Source organism: Bufo bufo, chromosome 6 (genome assembly GCF_905171765.1).
Source record: "Bufo bufo chromosome 6, aBufBuf1.1, whole genome shotgun sequence".
Taxonomy (NCBI): domain Eukaryota; kingdom Metazoa; phylum Chordata; class Amphibia; order Anura; family Bufonidae; genus Bufo; species Bufo bufo.
The window spans coordinates 93,931,345-93,953,744 of NC_053394.1; the positions used below are offsets into that span (position 1 = coordinate 93,931,345).

Here is a 22,400-nt window from a genome sequence, read left to right on the forward strand (position 1 = left end):
GGCCTATCCTGACCATAAGCCATCCATATACTGACCCCCCCAGTCTGACAAAGACGGCCTATCCTGACCATAAGCCATCCATATACTGACCCCCCAGTCTGATAAAGACGGCCTATCCTGACCATAAGCCATCAATATACTGACCCCCCAGTCTGACAAAGACGGCCTATCCTGACCATAAGCCATCCATATACTGACCCCCCAGTCTGATAAAGACGGCCTATCCTGACCATAAGCCATCCATATACTGACCCCCCAGTCTGATAAAGACGGCCTATCCTGACCATAAGCCATCCATATACTGACCCCCCCAGTCTGATAAAGACGGCCTATCCTGACCATAAGCCATCCATATACTGACCCCCCAGTCTGATAAAGACGGCCTATCCTGACCATAAGCCATCCATATACTGACCCCCCAGTCTGATAAAGACGGCCTATCCTGACCATAAGCCATCCATATACTGACCCCCCAGTCTGATAAAGACGGCCTATCCTGACCATAAGCCATCAATATACTGACCCCCCAGTCTGATAAAGACGACCTATCCTGACCATAAGCCATCCATATACTGACCCCCCAGTCTGATAAAGACGGCCTATCCTGACCATAAGCCATCCATATACTGACCCCCCAGTCTGATAAAGACGGCCTATCCTGACCATAAGCCATCCATATACTGACCCCCCAGTCTGACAAAGACGGCCTATCCTGACCATAAGCCATCCATATACTGACCCCCCAGTCTGATAAAGACGGCCTATCCGGACCATAAGCCATCCATATACTGACCCCCCAGTCTGACAAAGACGGCCTATCCTGACCATAAGCCATCCATATACTGACCTCCCAGTCTGATAAAGACGGCCTATCCTGACCATAAGCCATCAATATACTGACCCCCAGTCTGATAAAGACGGCCTATCCTGACCATAAGCCATCCATATACTGACCCCCCAGTCTGAGCATGCATTGTGCCTCAGGCAGCACCGCCTATTGCCCCCCTCCCCTTACAGTGCACCATATAGCGCCCAAATGCAATGCACAACAGCCATAACCTACAATGTCAAAATAATACCTCCCTAAGGTGCCAAAATATCACTGCCCTATACACCATGCAGGGAATGTGGCTCAATCCTATGGCTTTCCATAAACCTGGGCATCAGGTGAGGTACTGGGGGGTGCAAGCTTCATGTGCCCAGGTCTTTAGGGCCAGTGGCGCCCCCTGGAGTTGTGACGAATGAGTGATGGCGCAGGTTGCCTCATGTGTCATTGAAAAGCCAGTTTTAGACAGTCCCTTGTGGAAACCCTGCCTGTATCAGCAGCACTGCACGTTACATACATGACATCAGCGGCCGCGGGGTGAGCGCACATGTATGTCCCCCCTCACTCCGCGCTCCCTGAAGTGTGGCTGGTGACGTCACCCTCTCCTCGGGAAGTTGTGGACTAGTATGTGAGTGTGTCAGGCAGCCAGAGAGGGAGCTCACTCACTCAGCGCCTCTCCCCGTCCTGCAGCTAGCGGATCCCGGGCGCTCTCTCCGCCGCAGAGTGTGTGTGTACGGTCGCGCGCTGGAAGCGCTGACTTCGGCGCGTTTCTCCTGCGGCACCATGGCAGCTCAGTGCGACTCCTTGAGCGGATACATGAACCAGTCAGACCCCGGCTCCAACAGCGAGAGAAGCACCGACTCCCCGCTCCCCGGCTCCGAGGACGACTCTCCCGCCCTCCACGACCCGGAGTGGGGAGAAGAGAGATTCCGGGTGGATAGGAAGAAGCTGGAGACCATGCTACAAGGTAACGGGGAACTGCGACGAACAATGCAGCCTGGAGCCCGGCTATCCCGACTGCACCGTGTACCCAGAGAGAGAGCTCACTGTATAGAGAGAGCTCTCTATATGTACCGACACTCACTATAGAGAGACCTTACTATATGTACCAGCACTCACTATAGAGAGACCTTACTATATGTACCAGCACTCACTATAGAGAGAGCTCACTATATGGAGCCCGGCTATCCCGACTGCGACTGCACCGTGTACCCAGAGAGAGAGCTCACTATGTAGAGAGAGCTCACTATGTAGAGAGAGCTTACTATGTAGAGAGAGCTTACTATATGGAGCCCGGCTATCCCGACTGCACCGTGTACCCAGAGAGAGAGCTCACTGTATGTACCAGCACTCACTATAGACAGAGCTCTCTATATGTACCAGCACTCACTATAGAGAGAGCTCACTATATGTACCAGCACTCACTGTATAGAGAGCTCTCTATATGTACCAGCACTCACTATAGAGAGAGCTCTCTATATGTACCAGCACTCACTATAGAGAGAGCTCACTATATGTATCAGCACTCATTATAGAGAGACCTTACTATATGTACCAGCACTCACTATAGAGAGAGCTCACTATATGTACCAGCAATCACTATAGAGAGAGCTCACTATATGTACCAGCAATCACTATAGAGAGAGCTCACTATATGTACCAGCAATCACTATAGAGAGAGCTCACTATATGTACCAGCAATCACTATAGAGAGAGCTCACTATATGTACCAGCACTCACTATAGAGAGAGCTCACTATATGGAGCCCGGCTATCCCGACTGCACCGTGTACCCAGAGAGAGAGAGAGCTCACTGTATAGAGAGCTCACTATAGAGAGACCTTACTATATGGAGCCCGGCTATCCCGACTGCGACTGCACCGTGTACCCAGAGAGAGAGAGAGAGCTTACTGTATAGAGAGCTCACTATATGTACCAGCACTCACTATAGAGAGAGCTCACTATATGGAGCCCGACTGCGACTGCACCGTGTACCCAGAGAGAGAGCTCACTGTATAGAGAGAGCTCACTATGTAGAGAGAGCTTACTATATGGAGCCCGACTGCACCGTGTACCCAGAGAGAGAGCTCACTGTATGTACCAGCACTCACTATAGAGAGAGCTCACTATATGTACCAGCACTCACTGTATAGAGAGCTCTCTATATGTACCAGCACTCACTATAGAGAGACCTTACTATATGGAGCCCGGCTATCCCAACTGCGACTCCACCATGTACCTAATGAGACCTCACTGTCTAGAGACTCCTCACTATAGAGAGAGCTCTCTATATGTACCAGCACTCTCTAGAGAGAGCTCTCTATATGTACCAGCACTCTCTAGAGAGAGCTCTCTATATGTACCAGCACTCTCTAGAGAGAGCTCTCTATATGTACCAGCACTCTCTAGAGAGAGCTCTCTATATGTACCAGCACTCTCTAGAGAGAGCTCTCTATATGTACCAGCACTCTCTAGAGAGAGCTCTCTATATGTACCAGCACTCTCTAGAGAGAGCTCTCTATATGTACCAGCACTCTCTAGAGAGAGCTCTCTATATGTACCAGCACTCTCTAGAGAGAGCTCTCTATATGTACCAGCACTCTCTAGAGAGAGCTCTCTATATGTACCAGCACTCTCTAGAGAGAGCTCTCTATATGTACCAGCACTCTCTAGAGAGAGCTCTCTATATGTACCAGCACTCTCTAGAGAGAGCTCTCTATATGTACCAGCACTCTCTAGAGAGAGCTCTCTATATGTACCAGCACTCTCTAGAGAGAGCTCTCTATATGTACCAGCACTCTCTAGAGAGAGCTCTCTATATGTACCAGCACTCTCTAGAGAGAGCTCTCTATATGTACCAGCACTCTCTAGAGAGAGCTCTCTATATGTACCAGCACTCTCTAGAGAGAGCTCTCTATATGTACCAGCACTCTCTAGAGAGAGCTCTCTATATGTACCAGCACTCTCTAGAGAGAGCTCTCTATATGTACCAGCACTCTCTAGAGAGAGCTCTCTATATGTACCAGCACTCTCTAGAGAGCTCTCTATATGTACCAGCACTCTCTAGAGAGCTCTCTATATGTACCAGCACTCACTATAGAGAGCTCTCTATGTGCCCAGCACTCACTATAGAGAGAGCTTACTATATGTACCAGCACTCACTCTGTAGAGACATCACTATATGTACCAACACTCACTATAGAGAGACATCACTATATGTGCCCAGCACTCGCTCTGTAGAGACATCACTATATGTGCCCAGCACTCGCTCTGTAGAGAGCTCACTATATGTGCCCAGCACTCGCTCTGTAGAGAGCTCACTATATGTGCCCAGCACTCGCTCCTGTAGAGAGCTCACTATATGTGCCCAGCACTCGCTCTGTAGAGAGCTCACTATATGTGCCCAGCACTCGCTCCTGTAGAGAGCTCACTATATGTGCCCAGCACTCGCTCCTGTAGAGAGCTCACTATATGTGCCCAGCACTCGCTCTGTAGAGAGCTCACTATATGTGCCCAGCACTCGCTCTGTAGAGAGCTCACTATATGTGCCCAGCACTCGCTCTGTAGAGAGCTCACTATATGTGCCCACCACTCGCTCTGTGGACCCCAGCACCCACTGGTATCACATGGGACCCTCACCATTCGCTATATGGAAACGCAAACCTTCACCATTACTATATGGGATTCCCAGCTTCACCCTATATACATTCACTATTACTTATGGGATCCCAAAAATTCGCTACAGGATATTATAGAGCAGGGGTGCACAACGTTTCCTGGTTGGGGGACACATTGCCAGACTAAACCAATGACGAGGGCCGAAATTAAAATTTAAAGGTGTATTAACAACTGAAATATTGTACTTATGGCATATTGAACACACATTACATAACATTAATGTCTAGTTACACTTCCAGGACTCCCATCTAATGGGAGAAATACATGAAAAATACATGTGAGCAGCCACAAGACATAGGCATACATGTCTGTTACCAGATGGTTGGGGGCCGCACAGAATGGTATCATGGGCCGCATGTGGCCCCCGGCCCGCAGGTTGTGCACCCCTGTTATAGAGGGTCCACAGCATCCGCCATGTTATTTTATAGGATCCTCATCATTGTTTGCACAGGGTTATTGTGTAATGTCCCCTGTATCCCACATGTTACTTTACAGCATCCACTGAATTATATGGAGTCCTCCGCTATGGTCTCTGGGGTCTCTCGGTACATGATTCAGCGCTATAGAGGGTCCTCTATGTTTGGCCCCCATAATGTAAACAGTTCAGTGGTCAAACCCCCCCCCCGTTTACATATCCAGCTATACGGCAGGTATTTGCTCTAAACAGGCCCCAATCCTCACTGCACCGTACATTTATATGGCTGGGGACCTTTACTTGGTGCTATAAGCCAAAAAATTGGCAGGTCCTTGGACATGATCTGTATATAGCAGTGGTTTCCAGCTGAACTACAACTGCTAGCATACCCTAGAATGCTGAGGGTTGTAGTTCTGCCCCAGGTAGACAGATTGGAGACCTATAGCATGATCCCATGACTCTCTTACTATTCTTTGACTCTGTAGATTTGTATCGATGGGTAACCTGCCATCAGTTTGCATCCTGCTTTATAGCCGTAAGTACCTGCCATTGAATGGACTTTGCATTGCTGAAGGTGTCCGCTAATGTAACTAAAACCACATGCTGCATATGAACATGGCCCTACGGAATGGGAGTCCTGTTTGGGACATCTCCTTTTAAAGCAGTTTCATTTTAGGGTACTTTCACACTAGCGTTAGTGTGATCCGGCAGGCAGTTCTGTCGTCGGAGCTGCCTGCCGGATCCGCCGATCAGTGTGACAACGGACAGCATTTGTAGACGGATCCGGGTGCAGATCCGTCTACAAATGCATTGCAAGAACGGATCCGTCTCTTCGCTTGTCATGCGGATGGACGGATCCGTCTTGCAGTCTTTTTCACAGTTTTCCGTCCTTCAGTTGTTTTGCAATGCCGAATTCGGCACTAATGCAAGTCAATGGGAATTAATGCCGGATCCGACTGATCAGGCATTTTGGACGGACATAATACCGCAGCATGCTGCGGTATTATGTCTGGCCCAAACGCCTGACAGTGACTGAACGGAAGGCATACTGATGCAAACTGAACTAATTTCTATCCATTCAGAATGCATTGGGATATGCCTGATCAGTTCTTTTCCTGCGTAGAGCCCTTTTGACGGAACTCTATGCCGGAAAAGAATAACCCTAGTGTGAAAGTACCCTTATACGTTAGGACAACCCCTGTCTAAAGGCTCTTAGGTCATTTAAAGGGCTGCATGCATCACTACAGCTGTCCTGCAGAGGGCGCTGCAAGAAAGTTGAGCCAGGAATTGAAGTCTCCTGGCAAGATCAGCTGTTTGCTGGGGGGTCTTGAGACTTAGGCCAGGACTAAATGGCGATCTTGGGCGTGACAACTGTCGCACAACCAAGAATTGCAGTGTAACGCTGGAGCTTTGCCGTTCTGGTGTCTTGGTGGTGGCAAACGTAGAGGTTGTGCTGCAGCACCATTCATTTCTATGACTGCAGTGCAACACGGCGATCCTTGGGCGCGCAACACTTCTTGCACCTTGAGATGACCACCTGATCGCTAGATCTGCTCTTGTAGTAAAGGGATTGCCTGTGGGATAACCCCTTTTAGTTTCACAGTAGCGCTATACATCCGACAGGGTATTACGGCAGCGATTTTGTTCCGGACGATTCGCCGCATGTTTGCTAGGATGGGACCGGATGGATATTTAGAAACTGCCGACAGTGCCGGAATGCAAAGAGATCCAGTAACCTATTCCCTGCCGGACGAATAGCGCTAGTGTAAAGCTAGCTTTAGTGACTGTGTACCGCATAGAATAATGTACGAGAGATGGAGAAACCCCTTTAAATCTATTAATATTAGTTACAATCCAAACCAGATTTCTTTATATTTTAGATTTATTTTTATTTTTTTTCCAGAAAAGACTCTCTCAGGGGTCAGCAGCCTTCAGCACTGCTCTGAGACTACAACTCCCAGCATGCACACACGCTCGGCTGTTCTTGTAACAACCAGGGAAGTGAAAGGAAAATTCTGGGAGTTGTAGTTTCAGAACATCTGGAGACTGCCGATCCGTGGTCCAGCTTGTTTACTCTGCTTTCCCCTAAGGAGTCGAAGGATCTTGGTCTGCAAGAAACCTTTTAACCTGGAATTAGTAGAACTTTGCTACGTCTTTTCAGGATTAGTTTTGTAAGGAATGTTTCAAACCATTGACTTCTGATGAGTTCACGGTGTTATCCATAGAAATGATCTCCGTCCTAGGACTATGCAGATGTAAACCTCATTGTAGGCAAAGAATAGGAACAATTTATATTAGTTGAAGGGACCTTGTAATGCTGAGAAATGGCTTTGTGTAAGGCTCTCGCGCACTCCGGTAGGTTCAGTCCGCGGATCGAATGCGGGCCCGTTCATTTTTAGGGGTTACGTTGATATTTTAATGTTTTATGCAGTAGTTCTGGTCCCAGGTGCAGACCTCACCAGTCCTCAGTCCCCAATGTCTGCTCTCCTTTATGTTGCTGGGGATCTATTCAGTGCCTACAGCAGCCTCTTCAGTTATAGTAAAGAAGAGAAAGGTACAGAAGAAAAAATGTATTTGAAAGATTGTATTTTTGGGGACCCAAGAAATCTACGCGCAGTAACGTCATTCACAAAATGAAGAACATCTGCTTTCAAGTTAGGAGCTTGGAGCTTCCGAAGGAAAGAATGTGGCCCGTTTCAGAGCTCAGAAGAAAGTGACTTATATTACCAGGGAGGCTGGCTAAAATGTGAGGATTTCTATAAAAGTGCAAGTTGTGGGGGTGGCGGGAGACGTAACAAAGGCAGATCTTAAGTGTTACCACTGTCAGGAAGACGGAGGCTTGCTGGGAGCCGAGTGAATCATTTTGCCTGCCTCAGAGTATGTGATTTGAGGCTGGAAAAGGGATGAATAATCTTCCTCTGAGCCGCCAGAGTCTGGAAGGAAAATCTCCTCGTTTCAAAGCAAAGAACTTCCTGTATTGCGACCTCCTCGACTCCGATCCAAGTTGCATTTTAGTTCAGGCAGCGTTGTGCGGATGTAGCCGCCGCTGATTTCCACATACTTCTGGATTGTTTTGCTGCAAAATTTTCTTAATAGCTTTTTAACCAGTTGTATTATTTCCGTGGTTTTCTGGTTTTAGAAAATCCTCTTCATTTGGAGGTCTTATAGGGGCTCACTTATTCAGGACCCTCACTGGCCAGGGAGAAAAATGGTTACAAAGACCATCTCCTGCTTAGGAAGATAGGACCTGTTTATCACCCAGAATCCTCAATCACGCATTTGTGTATAAATTTAGCGACTTTTTTGAGTTCCTCGTAACTTCCAGCAGTGAAGTGAGAATTTGGTCATGGTTTTGCAAATAGAACACGTTGATCAAGTATGGGACACACTTATTTAGACCGGCATTTTTAGACGCCGGTCTTAAGGCCTATACCTGGCGGTGGATCCGTCGGAGTTATGAAGAGGCGCCAGCCACTTATAAATGTAAGACTGCTTCCTTGTTGTCTTACATATAGACCATTTTCTAACAGGCAAATGGTAAATGAGACGGGCCCATGGCATGCCCGCTTTTATAGACCTGACGTGAGCGGGGAGAAGTTGCAGATTGTGCCACAATCTCAAAGTTTATTATTACTGTGCGCCATTTTAATAAAGTTGGCACAGGTGCTCTACAACTCCAATCTCTAAACTAACCTCAGATACTCCTACAATGATAACTTACACCCCTTCAGTTTTTAATCTGAGTGATGTGTAATGGTTTGTCTCCTGCAGGGAAACTAAATCCCAAAGTGGTCTGCTTTTTCACAGAAACTCCTCAGTTCTGGTCAGTACACCGGCCCTGATTTACCGTAGCCCGATGGCATACCCCTCGTCATAAATCAGTCTGTGCGTGTGAACTGAACTCTATGCCAGACCCTGGATGGTGTAGATCTCGGTCTTCTATGGCAGAAAACTGGCATAGAAGATGATAAATGTGGAGGGGCTGCCACCCCCGCCCCCTTTCTCAAGGAAGTGGCAAGGCTGATGGAGAAACGCCACTTGTGCAACAATTTTTGGGCACGTGACGTTGAAAGAGTTGCAAATACCTAGTTTATAACTTTTCCAAGCCACAAATGTGGCATTTGTCATGATAAATGTGGCCCGCCGTGTCTGGTATTTTAGCTTGAAACACTTAAATTACAATAACCAATATATAGGAACGGAGCTGTGTCTGGAATTAAAAGGCAAAAGGAACATTCTGGGAAGAACTCTTAGGACTCGTGCACCTAAGCGTGTGTGCTCCGTGTCCGTATTGCGGACCACAATATACAGGCACCAGCTGTGTGCACTCCATGTCACAGATGTGGACCCATTGACTTGATTGGGTCCGCAATCCTCAAGATGTTGAGTGGAGGCACCTATCGGAAGCACTATGAAGCGCTTCCATGGGATTTCGTTGTATGCCTTCGCAATACAAAAAAAAATAGAACCTGTCCTATTTTTTGTGGTGCGGACCCGTTCAAGTCAGTGGTTTCACGTCCGCAAACAGTGTGCACAAGGACAGTGCTGTGCATTGCGGACCTCTATTTGCGGTCGGTAGCACGCGGCACACATGCTCTTGTGTATGAGCCCTTATGAAGAGGAAGCAGCGCTTGCATGGAGTGCCACCTACTCTTCAAACAACTGATCAGCAGAGGTGCTGGGTGTTGGACCCCACTGATCAGATACTGATGGCCTATCCTGAGGATAGGCTAACAATATTGAACCTCTGGAAAGACCCTTTCATTTTTTTAAATTTTTTTTATTTAATAGTTTTATGAAGAAGAATAAAAAAAATTAAAGGAACTGTTCATGATGAACATTATAACAAGTTCTGGAGCTCTGTTTGAATGACTTGAGTGCACTTTAATACCAGGCGTAAGGACTATTGCACTATGAATCTGTGCCACCGCTCCGTGCCTTTATGATGCATTTTATGTTTCTGTAGAATCTTGGCTTCTATAGTACGTTTATGATATGGCATGCCGTGGACCATATTTGAGAAAAATCCTGCCGTACAGTATGGGCCTCTAGATTTTATTGACCAACATACTCGGGCTCCTTGAGCATTAGACCTTTCTGGTGCGTTGCCAGTTTTGTGAGCCATTTTCTTCCATGTGCAGTATGAGAGCCAAGGGTACATTCAGGCGGCTGCGAGACCCCATTTGCACCATTGCGGAACCAAATGTGGATCATCATAAGGTTTAATACTGATCTCTTTACTATGCAATCTGGAGGTGGTAAAATTTAGGGAATACTCTGAACGTTTCTCAACTTTGTTTCCCAAAGAGCTAAAGTCACATCATAATGGCAGTGTTTCACATGCAGGAACTTCTGAGGTTGTGCTTGTGGTCACATTAAGGCTACTTTCACACTCGCGGTAGCCTTTTCCAGCAGGCAGGCTTTTCCGCTAGTGCACCGTGCTGCTGGAGGTCCTCTCCGGCCCCATTCACTACAGGGAGTGCAGAATTATTAGGCAAGTTGTATTTTTGAGGATTAATTTTATTATTGAACAACAACCATGTTCTCAATGAACCCTAAAAACTCATTAATATCAAAGCTGAATATTTTTGGAAGTAGTTTTTAGTTTGTTTTTAGTTTTAGCTATTTTAGGGGGATATCTGTGTGTGCAGGTGACTATTACTGTGCATAATTATTAGGCAACTTAACAAAAAACAAATATATACCCATTTCAATTATTTATTTTTACCAGTGAAACCAATATAACATCTCAACATTCACAAATATACATTTCTGACATTCAAAAACAAAACACAAACAAATCAGTGACCAATATAGCCACCTTTCTTTGCAAGGACACTCAAAAGCCTGCCATCCATTGATTCTGTCAGTGTTTTGATCTGGTCACCATCAACATTGCGTGCAGCAGCAACCACAGCCTCCCAGACACTGTTCAGAGAGGTGTACTGTTTTCCCTCCTTGTAAATCTCACATTTGATGATGGACCACAGGTTCTCAATGGGGTTCAGATCAGGTGAACAAGGAGGCCATGTCATTAGATTTTCTTCTTTTATACCCTTTTTTGCCAGCCACGCTGTGGAGTACTTGGACGCGTGTGATGGAGCATTGTCCTGCATGAAAATCATGTTTTTCTTGAAGGATGCAGACTTCTTCCTGTACCACTGCTTGAAGAAGGTGTCTTCCAGAAACTGGCAGTAGGACTGGGAGTTGAGCTTGACTCCATCCTCAACCCGAAAAGGCCCCACAAGCTCATCTTTGATGATACCAGCCCAAACCAGTACTCCACCTCCACCTTGCTGGCGTCTGAGTCGGACTGGAGCTCTCTGCCCTTTACCAATCCAGCCACGGGCCCATCCATCTGGCCCATCAAGACTCACACTCTCATTTCATCAGTCCATAAAACCTTAGAAAAATCTGTCTTGACGTTTCAGCTTGTGTGTCTTGTTCAGTGGTGGTCGTCTTTCAGCCTTTCTTACCTTGGCCATGTCTCTGAGTATTGCACACCTTGTGCTTTTGGGCACTCCAGTGATGTTGCAGCTCTGAAATATTGCCAAACTGGTGGCAAGTGGCATCTTGGCAGCTGCACGCTTGACTTTTCTCAGTTCATGGGCAGTTATTTTGCGCCTTGGTTTTTCCACACGCTTCTTGCGACCCTGTTGACTATTTTGAATGAAACGCTTGATTGTTCGATGATCACGCTTCAGAAGCTTTGCAATTTTAAGAGTGCTGCATCCCTCTGCAAGATATCTCACTATTTTTGACTTTTCTGAGCCTGTCAAGTCCTTCTTTTGACCCATTTTGCCAAAGGAAAGGAAGTTGCCTAATAATTATGCACACCTAATATAGGGTGTTGATGTCATTAGACCACACCCCTTCTCATTACAGAGATGCACATCACCTAATATGCTTAATTGGTAGTAGGCTTTCGAGCCTATACAGCTTGGAGTAAGACAACATGCATAAAGAGGATGATGTGGTCAAAATACTCATTTGCCTAATAATTCTGCACGCAGTGTATAATGGGGCCAGGCCGTAGGTCTGGCTGCAACACTGCAAACATACCGAGAAGCAGCTAGTTGAACAGAATGTTTGAGCTGCAGGCAGCATGTTATAGAGCAGGAGGAGCTGAGCAGATAGATATAATCTCAATTATTAATTATATATAGATCTCTCAATTATATTTTTTTTTGGAAAGAGATTCAGTAAAACTTGTATTTTATTCAGTTAAATTCTCACTCATTCTGGCCTTTGAAGTGAAGGAGGCGGTCCTATCGGTGATTGACAGCCTGCCCTCTATGACTTTGTATACAGAGATAGCTGTCAATCACTGATAGGACCGCCTCCTGGACTTGAAAGTAATGAAATACAGGTTAGGGGTCACTCACACAACCGCATGGTCGCTGTGGCCATGTTGCGTACCTCAAATAGCGGTCCGCAAAACACGGGCACCTTTCATGTGACCTCCGTGCTCCCTTTGACTTGAATGGGACATGTCCTATATTTTGCAATGTGGAGGCACGGACGCGAAGCCCATGGTGACCATATGGTGGAGTGAATGAGTCCTTATACTGAAGCGTTTCCGATAAAAGCATATATCAATCTGCTCAGCTCCTCCTGCTCTATAACCTGCTGCCTGCAGCTTAGGCCCCTTGCAGATGAGCGTGTCCGGATTAGGTCTGGATGCGCTACGTCTGCGATCAGGGAAAATCGTGCGAGTAGGTACGCAATTGCAGTCAGTTTTGACTGCGATTGCGTTCCGATGTTCAGTTTTTATCGTGCAGGTGCAATGCGTTTTTGCACGCGCGTGATAAAAAACTGACTGTGGTACCCAGACCCGAACCTGGACTTCTTCCCTGACGTTCGGCTTTGGGTTAGGTGTTCTGTATATTTTATTATTTTCCCTTATAACATGGTAATAAGGGAAAATAGCATTCTTAATACAGAATGCTTACTAAAATGTGGCTTTAGGGGTTAAAAAAATGAAATAAAAAATTAACTCGCCTCATCCTGTTTTTCGCGCATTCTATCTGCTGAATGAAGATAGAAATCTTCTATCTTCATTCAGCACGACCTGCGCTGACGTCACCACGTGGTGAGCGCGATTACGTCATCAAATCTTTTTTTTATTTTTTTTTTAACCCCTAAAGCCACATTTTACTATGCATTCTGTATTAAGAATGCTATTATTTGCCCTTATAACCATGTTATAAGGGCAAATAATACAGTAAATTGACTTTTATCAATTTACTTACATCATCTCCTAGCAACCATGCGTCAAAATCGCACCGCATCCGCACTTTCTTGCGGATGCTTACGATTTTCACGCAGACCCATTCATTTCTATGGGGCCTGCGTTGCATGAAAAATGCAGAATATAGAGCATGCTGCGATTTTTCACGCAACGCACAAGTGATGCGTGAAAATCACCACTCATCTGAACAGCCCCATTGAAGTGAATGGGTCCGAATTCAGTGCGGGTGCAGTGTGTTCGCCTCACGCATTGCAACCGCACGGAATTCTCGCCTTACATTGCATTTTTATAGTGACAGGTTCCTTTTAAGAGTTTGCATGCTCCAGCTGGTTTCTAATAAATATATGGGGTACGCAAACGCCCTCAGTGTGTCGCCCTGTGTTTTTGTCAGTTGTCTAGGTGTCAGTCTTGGGTGGAGAAGCATCTGAGTCGGGTTCCAGCTGCAGCAGCGGAGATTTATTGTGTGTCCTGAGACAATGGAGACCGGCTGAAGTGTCAAGTCTGTAAACTTCTGTGGAAAGACACCGCGTTTATTCTGCTCGACTAGATCCTTTACCTACCGTTCACAGTGTGTCATTTGACTGCAGTTGATGTTCTTTGTAGCCTTTAGCTGTGTGTACCTCCTTACAGTCCCTGTGTGCCCGGGGTACCGGCCGCTGTAGAAGAGCAAGCACTGACATGATGGTGTTACCCCGCAGAGCTGAATCATTAGGAATTTATCAAAACTGGTGTAAAGGAAAACTGGCTTAGTTGCCCATAGCAATCAGATTCCACCTTTCATTTTCCAATAGATTAGCTTATTTTGATAACTCAAAGTTATCCCCTGTCCAACCGCTGGGACCTGTACCTAATGGACCCTAATGGAGTGTCGGGTCAAGCGTGCGCCCCGCCACTCTATTGATTCACTTTGGGACTGCAAGAGATAGTCAAGTGCTGTACTCTCTCTGCCAGTCCCGTAGAGAATAAATGGAGCGACAGGGCGCATGGTTGACCTGCCACTCCATTAGGGTCCATTCACACATCCGCAAATGGGTCTGCATCCGTTCCGCAATATCAGAAACGGGTGCGGACCCATTCATTCTCTATGGGGCCGGAAGAGATGCAGAGAGCACACTATGTGCTATCCGCATTTCCGGAGCGCTGCCCAGAACTTTTGGGCCGCGGCTCCACAAAAAAAAACATGTCCTTGTATAGGCAGTTCTATGGGGGGTGCCGGCCCGGTGTATTGCGCATCCGCGATACACTACGGACGTGTGAATGGACCCTTAGGATGGGGGCACGGGGCCCACCTTCTCAGGATAGGGAATAACGTTGTGTAATTACCCCTTTAAGACTTTTTCTAAAGAACAATTGGTATTTCATACTTGGTTCAGTTCTACATTTTTTTAATGGACAGTTTATTGAATTGTAGTTGCTGAACTACTGCTACGATATTTGTGAGATTGCCATGTGTAGTTCCCTAATCTAATCTTCAGGATCGGTTTTGTGCGTACAGCAATTACTATTGTATATATTTAGTCCGCCTTTTAATGTAATGGTTCTGAATAGCTGTAAACCAGACATCTGTGGATTGTTAGATAACAGTTAGACTGGAAAACGGAATAGGAATGTCTGATACGCCAGATGTGTTGTAAAGAGAAATCGGTTTTTGATGAAGACCGAGGGCTTATTACTATGGTTGAGCGAATCGACTTAGGATGAAACATCCGAAGTCGATTCTCATAAAACTTTGTTTCAATACTGTACGGAGCGAGCGCTTCATACAGTATTAGAATGTACACTGCTCAAAAAAATAAAGGGAACGCTTAAACAACACAATGTAACTCCAAGTCAATCACACTTCTGTGAAATCAAACTGTCCACTTAGGAAGCAACACTGAGTGACAATCAATTTCACATGCTGTTGTGCAAATGGGATAGACAACAGGTGGAAATTATAGGCAATTAGCAAGACACCCCCAATAAAGGAGTGGTTCTGCAGGTGGTGACCACAGACCACTTCTCAGTTCCTATGCTTCCTGGCTGATGTTTTGGTCACTTTTGAATGCTGGCGGTGCTTTCACTCAAGTGGTAGCATGAGACGGAGTCTACAACCCACACAAGTGGCTCAGGTAGTGCAGCTTATCCAGGATGGCACATCAATGCGAGCTGTGGCAAGAAGGTTTGCTGTGTCTGTCAGCGTAGTGTCCAGAGCATGGAGGCGCTACCAGGAGACGTGGAGGAGGCCGAAGGAGGGCAACAACCCAGCAGCAGGACCGCTACCTCCGCCTTTGTGCAAGGAGGAACAGGAGGAGCACTGCCAGAGCCCTGCAAAAAGACCTCCAGCAGGCCACAAATGTGCATGTGTCTGCTCAAACGGTCAGAAACACACCTCATGAGGGTGATATGAGGGCCCGACGTCCACAGGTGGGAGTTGTACTAACAGCCCAACACCATGCAGGACGTTTGGCATTTGCCAGAGAACACCAAGATTGGCAAATTCGCCACTGGTGCCCTGTGCTCTTCACAGATGAAAGCAGGTTCACACTGAGCACATGTGACAGACGTGACAGAGTCTTGAGACGCCGTGGAGAACGTTCTGCTGCCTGCAACATCCTCCAGCATGACCGGTTTGGCATTGGGTCAGTAATGGTGTGGGGTGGCATTTCTTTGGAGGGCCGCACAGCCCTCCATGTGCTCGCCAGAGGTAGCCTGACTGCCATTAGGTACCGAGATGAGATCCTCAGACCCCTTGTGAGACCATATGCTGGTGCGGTTGGCCCTGGGTTCCTCCTAATGCAAGACCATGCTAGACCTCATGTGGCTGGAGTGTGTCAGCAGTTCCTGCAAGACTAAGGCATTGATGCTATGGACTGGCCCGTCCATTTCCCAGACCTGAATCCAATTGAGCACATCTGGGACATCATGTCTCGCTCTATCCACCAACGTCACGTTGCACCACAGACTGTCCAGGAGTTGACAGATGCTTTAGTCCAGGTCTGGGAGGAGAGACCGTCCGCCACCTCATCAGGAGCATGCACAGGCGTTGTAGGGAGGTCATACAGGAACGTGCAGGCCACACACACTACTGAGCCTCATTTTGACTTGTTTTAAGGACATTACATCAAAGTTGGATCAGCCTGTAGTGTGTTTTTCCACTTTAATTTTGAGTGTGACTCCAAATCCAGACCTCCATGGGTTGAAAAATTTGATTTCCATTTTTTTATTTTTGTGTGATTTTGTTGTCAGCACATTCAACTATGTAAAGAACAAAGTATTTCAGAAGAATATTTAATTAACTCAGATCTAGGGTGTGTTATTTTTGTGTTCCCTTTATTTTTTTGAGCAGTGTATTATTGTATTAGAAAGTTATTTACTTCGCAAAGTCTCGTGAGATTCGCATAATAACTTCAGAAATTGATTTATACTGTAAAAAAACATTTCTCGAACTCTGGTTCGGTTCCAAGCCAATACATTGCACTCGCTCCGTACAGTATTGAAAAGAAGTTTTATGCGAATCGACTTCGGATGTTTTAATCCCAAGTCGATTCGCTCATCCCTACCCATTACTATGAGAGTCTGTTTAGCGCTCACTTAATTTTATTTACATATTTTTTTTTTTTTTTACATTTCCAAAAAGTGTTGGTGGCTAAGAAATCTGCAGACCATGGACTGGTGACAGATGAGGATATTTTTATTAAAAGTCGCAAGTAAGTGGAATTTTTCATGTAGAGAACATTAATACAAGGCACTTACTAATGTATTGTCATTGTCCTTATTGTCTCCTTTGCTGGCTGGATTCATTTTTCTATCACATTATACACTGCTTGTTTCCATGGTTACGACCACCCTGCAATCTATCAGTGGTGGCTGTGCTCACACACTAATAGGAAAAAGCACTAGCCTATGTGTGCTCCCACGGTCCTAGCCACCAGATAGGCTGATGCTTTTACCTTTAGTGTGCAAGCACGACCACCACCGATGGATTGCAGGGTGGTCATAACCATGGAAACGAGCAGTGTATAATGTAATGGAAAAATGAATCCAGCCAGCAAAGGAAGCAATATGGATAATAACAATACATTAGTAAGTGGCTTGTTTTAACTTTCTCTACATGATAAATGCCACTTGCTGAAGTGAGACAACCCCTTTAATGCCTCATGGCTTACAACCATATTTGTCATCCAGTTTTTGCGGATTGCAGATTGACCCATTCTCTTCCGTGCTGCCATGCACACATCTGTATATTTTGCAGTTCTGTTTGCCCGTATAGAACATGTCCTATTTTATTTTATTTTTTCCATATTGCAGATGAGAATAGTTCTTTCTATTGATGGGAGTGAGAAAAATGCAGAATGCATAGGGAAGGTATCTTTATTTTGCAGGTTCTTTGTTCGCAATGTGTATGGGCACCTCAACTCTCACCCCGGCATGCTCATTTTCTGGTACCAGGGGGCTGTTGTGTATTCCCTTACTCTAGACCGTTTAAATATAATATGCTAGCAATTTGCTGCTTTCTACCCGCACTGTGTCTTTAATGTCCACTTCTTTCTGTTTTTGGACTACTTTCAGAATTGAAGTAGTTGACTGGTTTAGGAAAAAAACACATTTCCATATAACCTAGAAAATTCTGAATTACTAGTAAATAGTCCCAAAAAAAGCAGCTGTCGCACAGCCATTTTCAGAACCATTGCAGCCTATGGGGCTATCCACATGGCCATTTTTTTATTTATCGGCCAGTGAATAATGGACGTCCAAAAATAGGGCAACCTATTTTTGGTCATTTTGATGGCCAGATGGACGCCATTGAAATCAGCGGCCCGTATTTAACCTCTTAAGGATATAGGGCGTACAGGTACGCCCTTGTGCCCTGGTACTTAAGGACACAGGGCGTACATGTACGCCCTGTGTATTTTCGATCACCGCCGCGCGGCGGGCGGTGATCGGAACCCTGTGCCTGCTCAAATCATTGAGCAGGCACTTGGGGCAAATGCGTCCGGTGACCCCCCCATGTATGCGATCGCAGAAAACCGCAGGTCAATTCAGACCTGCGGTTTTCTGCGTTTCCGGGTTGTTCGGGTCTCTGAAGACCCGATAACCCGGAACAGGATGGTGATGGTGGTGTGATTTCACCCCACCAATCACCATCCAGCGATCCTGAGTGGTGATGGTGACATCACCACTCAGGATCGCTTTCCGATTGGTCTGTGGGCGGTCCGGCGGCAAATTCAAAAGAGGCGGAGGCAGGCGCTCCTCTCCTCCTCCTTTTGTGTTCCGGAGCCGGAGGAGAGAGGAGCTGCCTGCACGTGTGTCCACCATCGCTGCCAGCACCCCCAGGACCCGATCTGTGCCCCCAGGACCCGATCTGTGCCCCAGCACCCCCCATCAGGTACATAGGGACAGCATAGGGAAAGTTTGGTTTAGGCAGGGAAAAAAAAGGGAAAGTTAGTTTCTGAACTTTACTTACTTTGATTGCATCACCCTATGTTAGGGTGTCTGGGGTCCACAGCACAGCTGTGTGACCCTAGACCCCCCAATCTCCCCAAAACTGACCCCATCTAAGAAACTACACCCCTCAAGGTATTCAAAACTTATTATACAAACTTTATTAACCCTTTAGGTGTTCCTCAACAGTTAATGGCAAATGGAGATGAAATTTCAGAATTTAAATTTTTGGTAACCTTGCCTCACAAAAATGTAATATAGAGCAACCAAAAATCATATTTACCCTAAAAATAGTCCCCAAAAAAATGCCACCTTATCCCGTAGTTTCCAAAATGGGGTCACTTTTAGGGAGTTTCTACTCCAGGGGTGCATCAGAGGGGTTGAAACAGGACACGGTGTAAATAAACCGGTCCATAAAAAGCAGCCCTCCAAAAACCAAACGGCGCACCTTTCACTCTACGCCCCGCTGTGTGGCCGTACATTAGTTTACGGCCACATATTGGGTGTTTCTGTAAACGGCAGAGTCAGGGCAATAAAGATACAGTCTTGTTTGGCTGTTAACCCTTGCTTTGTTAGTGGAAAAAATGGGTTAAAATGGAAAATAAGGCAAAAAAATGAAATTTTCAAATTTCATCCCCATTTGCCAATAACTCTTGTGCAACACCTAAAGGGTTAACGACGTATGTAAAATCAGTTTTGAATACCTTGAGGGGTGTAGTTTCTTAGATGGGGGTCATTTTTGGGTGGTTTCTATTATGTAAGCCTCGCAAAGTGACTTCAGACCTGAACTGGTCCCTAAAAATTTAGTTTTTGTAAATTTCTGAAAAATTTCAAGATTTGCTTCTAAACTTCTAAGCCTTATAACATCCCCAAAAAATAAAATATCATTCCCAAAACAATTCAAACATGAAGTAGACATATGGGGAATGTAAAGTCATCACAATTTTTGGGGGTATTACTATGTATTACAGAAGTAGAGAAACTGAAACTTTGAAATTTGCTAAATTTTTCCAAATTTTTGTTAAATTAGGTATTTTTTGGTGCAAAAAAAAATAATTTTTTGACTTCATTTTACCAGTGTCATGAAGTACAATATGTGACGAAAAAACAATCTCAGAACGGCCTGGATAAGTCAAAGCGTTTTAAAGTTATCAGCACTTAAAGGGACTCTGGTCAGATTTGCAAAAAATGGCCTGGTCCTAAGGTGTAAAAAGGCTGTGTCCTTAAGGGGTTAATGGGCGTTTAGACAGAAGTGAAACCAGTCTAAAAAAACTGATTCAAAAGGAAGGATGCACACACCGTGTAATTGTACTTTAAGGCCTCATGCACACGGCCGTTGTTTTGGTCCGCATCCGAGCCTTCGTTTTGGCGGCTCGGATGCGGACGCATTCACTTAAATGGGGCCGCAAAAGATGCAGACAGCACTCCGTGTGCTGTCCGCATCTGTTGCTCTGTTCCGTGGCCCCGCTAAAAAAAATGTAACCTGTCCTTTTCTTGTCCATCTGTGTTTTGTGGATACGCGCTTTGCGGACCGCAAAACACACCACTGTCGTGTGCATGCGGCCTTAGTGAGAGAAAAGAACAGCTGCAAAGATCATCTCGTGCTCTGGAGCACCCAGGATGTTGATGAAAATTTTTGGGACAAGAAAATGTAACCTAATTTTTTTTTTTTATATAAAATGTTGTGACACTACCCTACACTAGCAAGCGATTGTTGGGAGGGAAGCGTTCCCTCACAGCAATCACTTGTTCGCTAGCGCAGGAGTCCACTGCTATTGCATGCAGCGATCTCCTCCGCAGCATGGGGAGGAGTGATCGTTATGCCATCGTTTGACCCCATACTGTCTAGTGGTTTGCCGGTGGCAGACTGCTAATAGACAGCACGATCTGCCGCTGGCAAGCGCTGATTAAAAATCAGAATTGCATCAGGCAATCGGTGGGAGTATTGCACTGCAAGATGATGGCTAATGGGCGTTAATGCGAACTCACGTTATCGATTATCGGCCAAAATATTGGCCAGTGTAATACAGCCTTTAATTTTCCCTCATACACATTTTATTACTGGCTTTTTTGAGACCTTACCAGTGTTTTTGAAGGTTTTTGTTTTTTGCACCTGGCATTTTTGCATGCCTAGCCTTTTTCATTGTAGAACTGTTTTGGCAAAAAACAACAACATTCAAACATGGCATTAAGGCTACTTTCACACTGGCGTTTTGGCTTTCAGTTTGTGAGATCCGTTCAGGGCTCTCAGAAGCGGTCCAAAACGGATTAGTTTTGCCCTAATGCATTCTGAATGGAAAAGGATCCGCTCAGAATACATCAGTTTGCCTCCGATCAGTCTCCATTCCGCTTTAGAGGCTGACACCAAAACGCTGCCTGCTTACAACTTGGTTGTATTATCTGAACGGATCCGTCTGTGCAGATCCATGACTGATCCGCACCAAACGCAAGTGTGAAAGTAGCCTAAAGGATGCAAATGCACATTACACATGTTTTTAGTGAATCTGCAAAAAAAAAAAATGGAGGTCTATGGGAGAAAAACGCCAGACCCAAAGCATTGAGCTAGAAAATGCACCATTACAAACAAGTGTCCCGTGTGTGATCTTTCCCATAGATTTCTGGAGCTGGACTTTTTTTGCCTAAAAATTGACCCAGAAAAACTTAGAACCCCTCAAAATGCCATCAGAAGACCCATGTGCGACACCAGCGCTTAATGACGCAGACGCCATAAAAATGTTTAAAAAATAATCATTACTTTATCGAGTTTGCAGCAGCTCATCTGTATCGTTCTGATGATAGTATTTATTGTAACCTCGGGGTAACCATCTCATTTACGTCCGCTGTTTACATGACCGGGGGTCAGGCTGTATAACAAGAGGATACTGTCTGCCCTGTTCCCCGGGTCACTTTCTGTGCAGATGTCTCCATGTTTGTGTAAGGACATGGTGTTGGACAAGCTGATCCCTCTGTTTGCTGAGTACATTTCTGAAATATGTGTTTTAATTGCAAATTTAATAAAATGTAACACAAGCCTAAAAGTCGTACTGTTGACCGGTTTTACTAACAGAGCTGGGTTTTTGGCATCTTGTCCTGGCACGGAGTCTGTAAGATTATATTCACTTTTGCCATTCAACCTTACTAGAGTTGTACAGCATGGGGCAGATCCTTCGGTTCTCTTTCAGGGATGGGTTCTGGTTATTCAAAGGGGTTTTATAGAACTTACTTTTTATTTTTTTATTTCATCAGTGTGAGGAGACGTATAGGCCATACACGCTCCTCTGGAATTCTGGGAAGAAGGGGATGCAGATGAGCTTTTAACAAGCCCTGCCTCTGATGCCACCAGATGCAAGGCAGCGATCCTTTAAGTCAATGTTCAACCCTTGAGACATGACTTGGATAATAAATAAGCCGGCACCACATCTGCAGACAGCTGTTTCTGGGTGATTGCCCCTCATCATTGCAGAGCGGAGAGTACTGGCTTAGGCTACTTTCACACTCGCGTTTTGTGCCGATCCGTCTTGTATCTGCACAGATGGATCCGCACGAATAATGTAAACGCTTGTATCCGTTAATAATTATTCCTAAAAAAAAAAAAGTCTAAGTAAAAACTAGGGGTGCACCGAAATGAAAATTTTGGTCCGAAACCGAAAATTCAGGATGCCCTTGACCGAAAACCGAAACCGAAACTGCCTTTTTGCCCAAATACTTTTAAAATACTTTTTTTTTAAATGATTTTATTAATAATTCTTTTTCATGAATGAAATTCATCTGTGGGTGGCGCTGTTATGGAGGGGGGGGATATGTGCA

At 45.6% G+C, this 22,400-nt stretch overlaps 1 protein-coding gene across 2 annotated transcripts in view; it reads left to right on the forward strand.

The window, feature by feature from the left end:
• The first annotated feature begins 1,609 nt into the window (after nt 1-1,609).
• Nucleotides 1,610-22,400, forward strand: part of BICC1 (BicC family RNA binding protein 1) — a 259,900-nt gene continuing 239,109 nt past the window's right edge. For both annotated transcript variants that reach the window (XM_040436564.1, XM_040436565.1), the window contains exon 1: nt 1,610-1,793. In XM_040436564.1, the coding sequence (XP_040292498.1) occupies nt 1,610-1,793 (184 nt within the window). The remainder of the gene's footprint in view (nt 1,794-22,400) is intronic.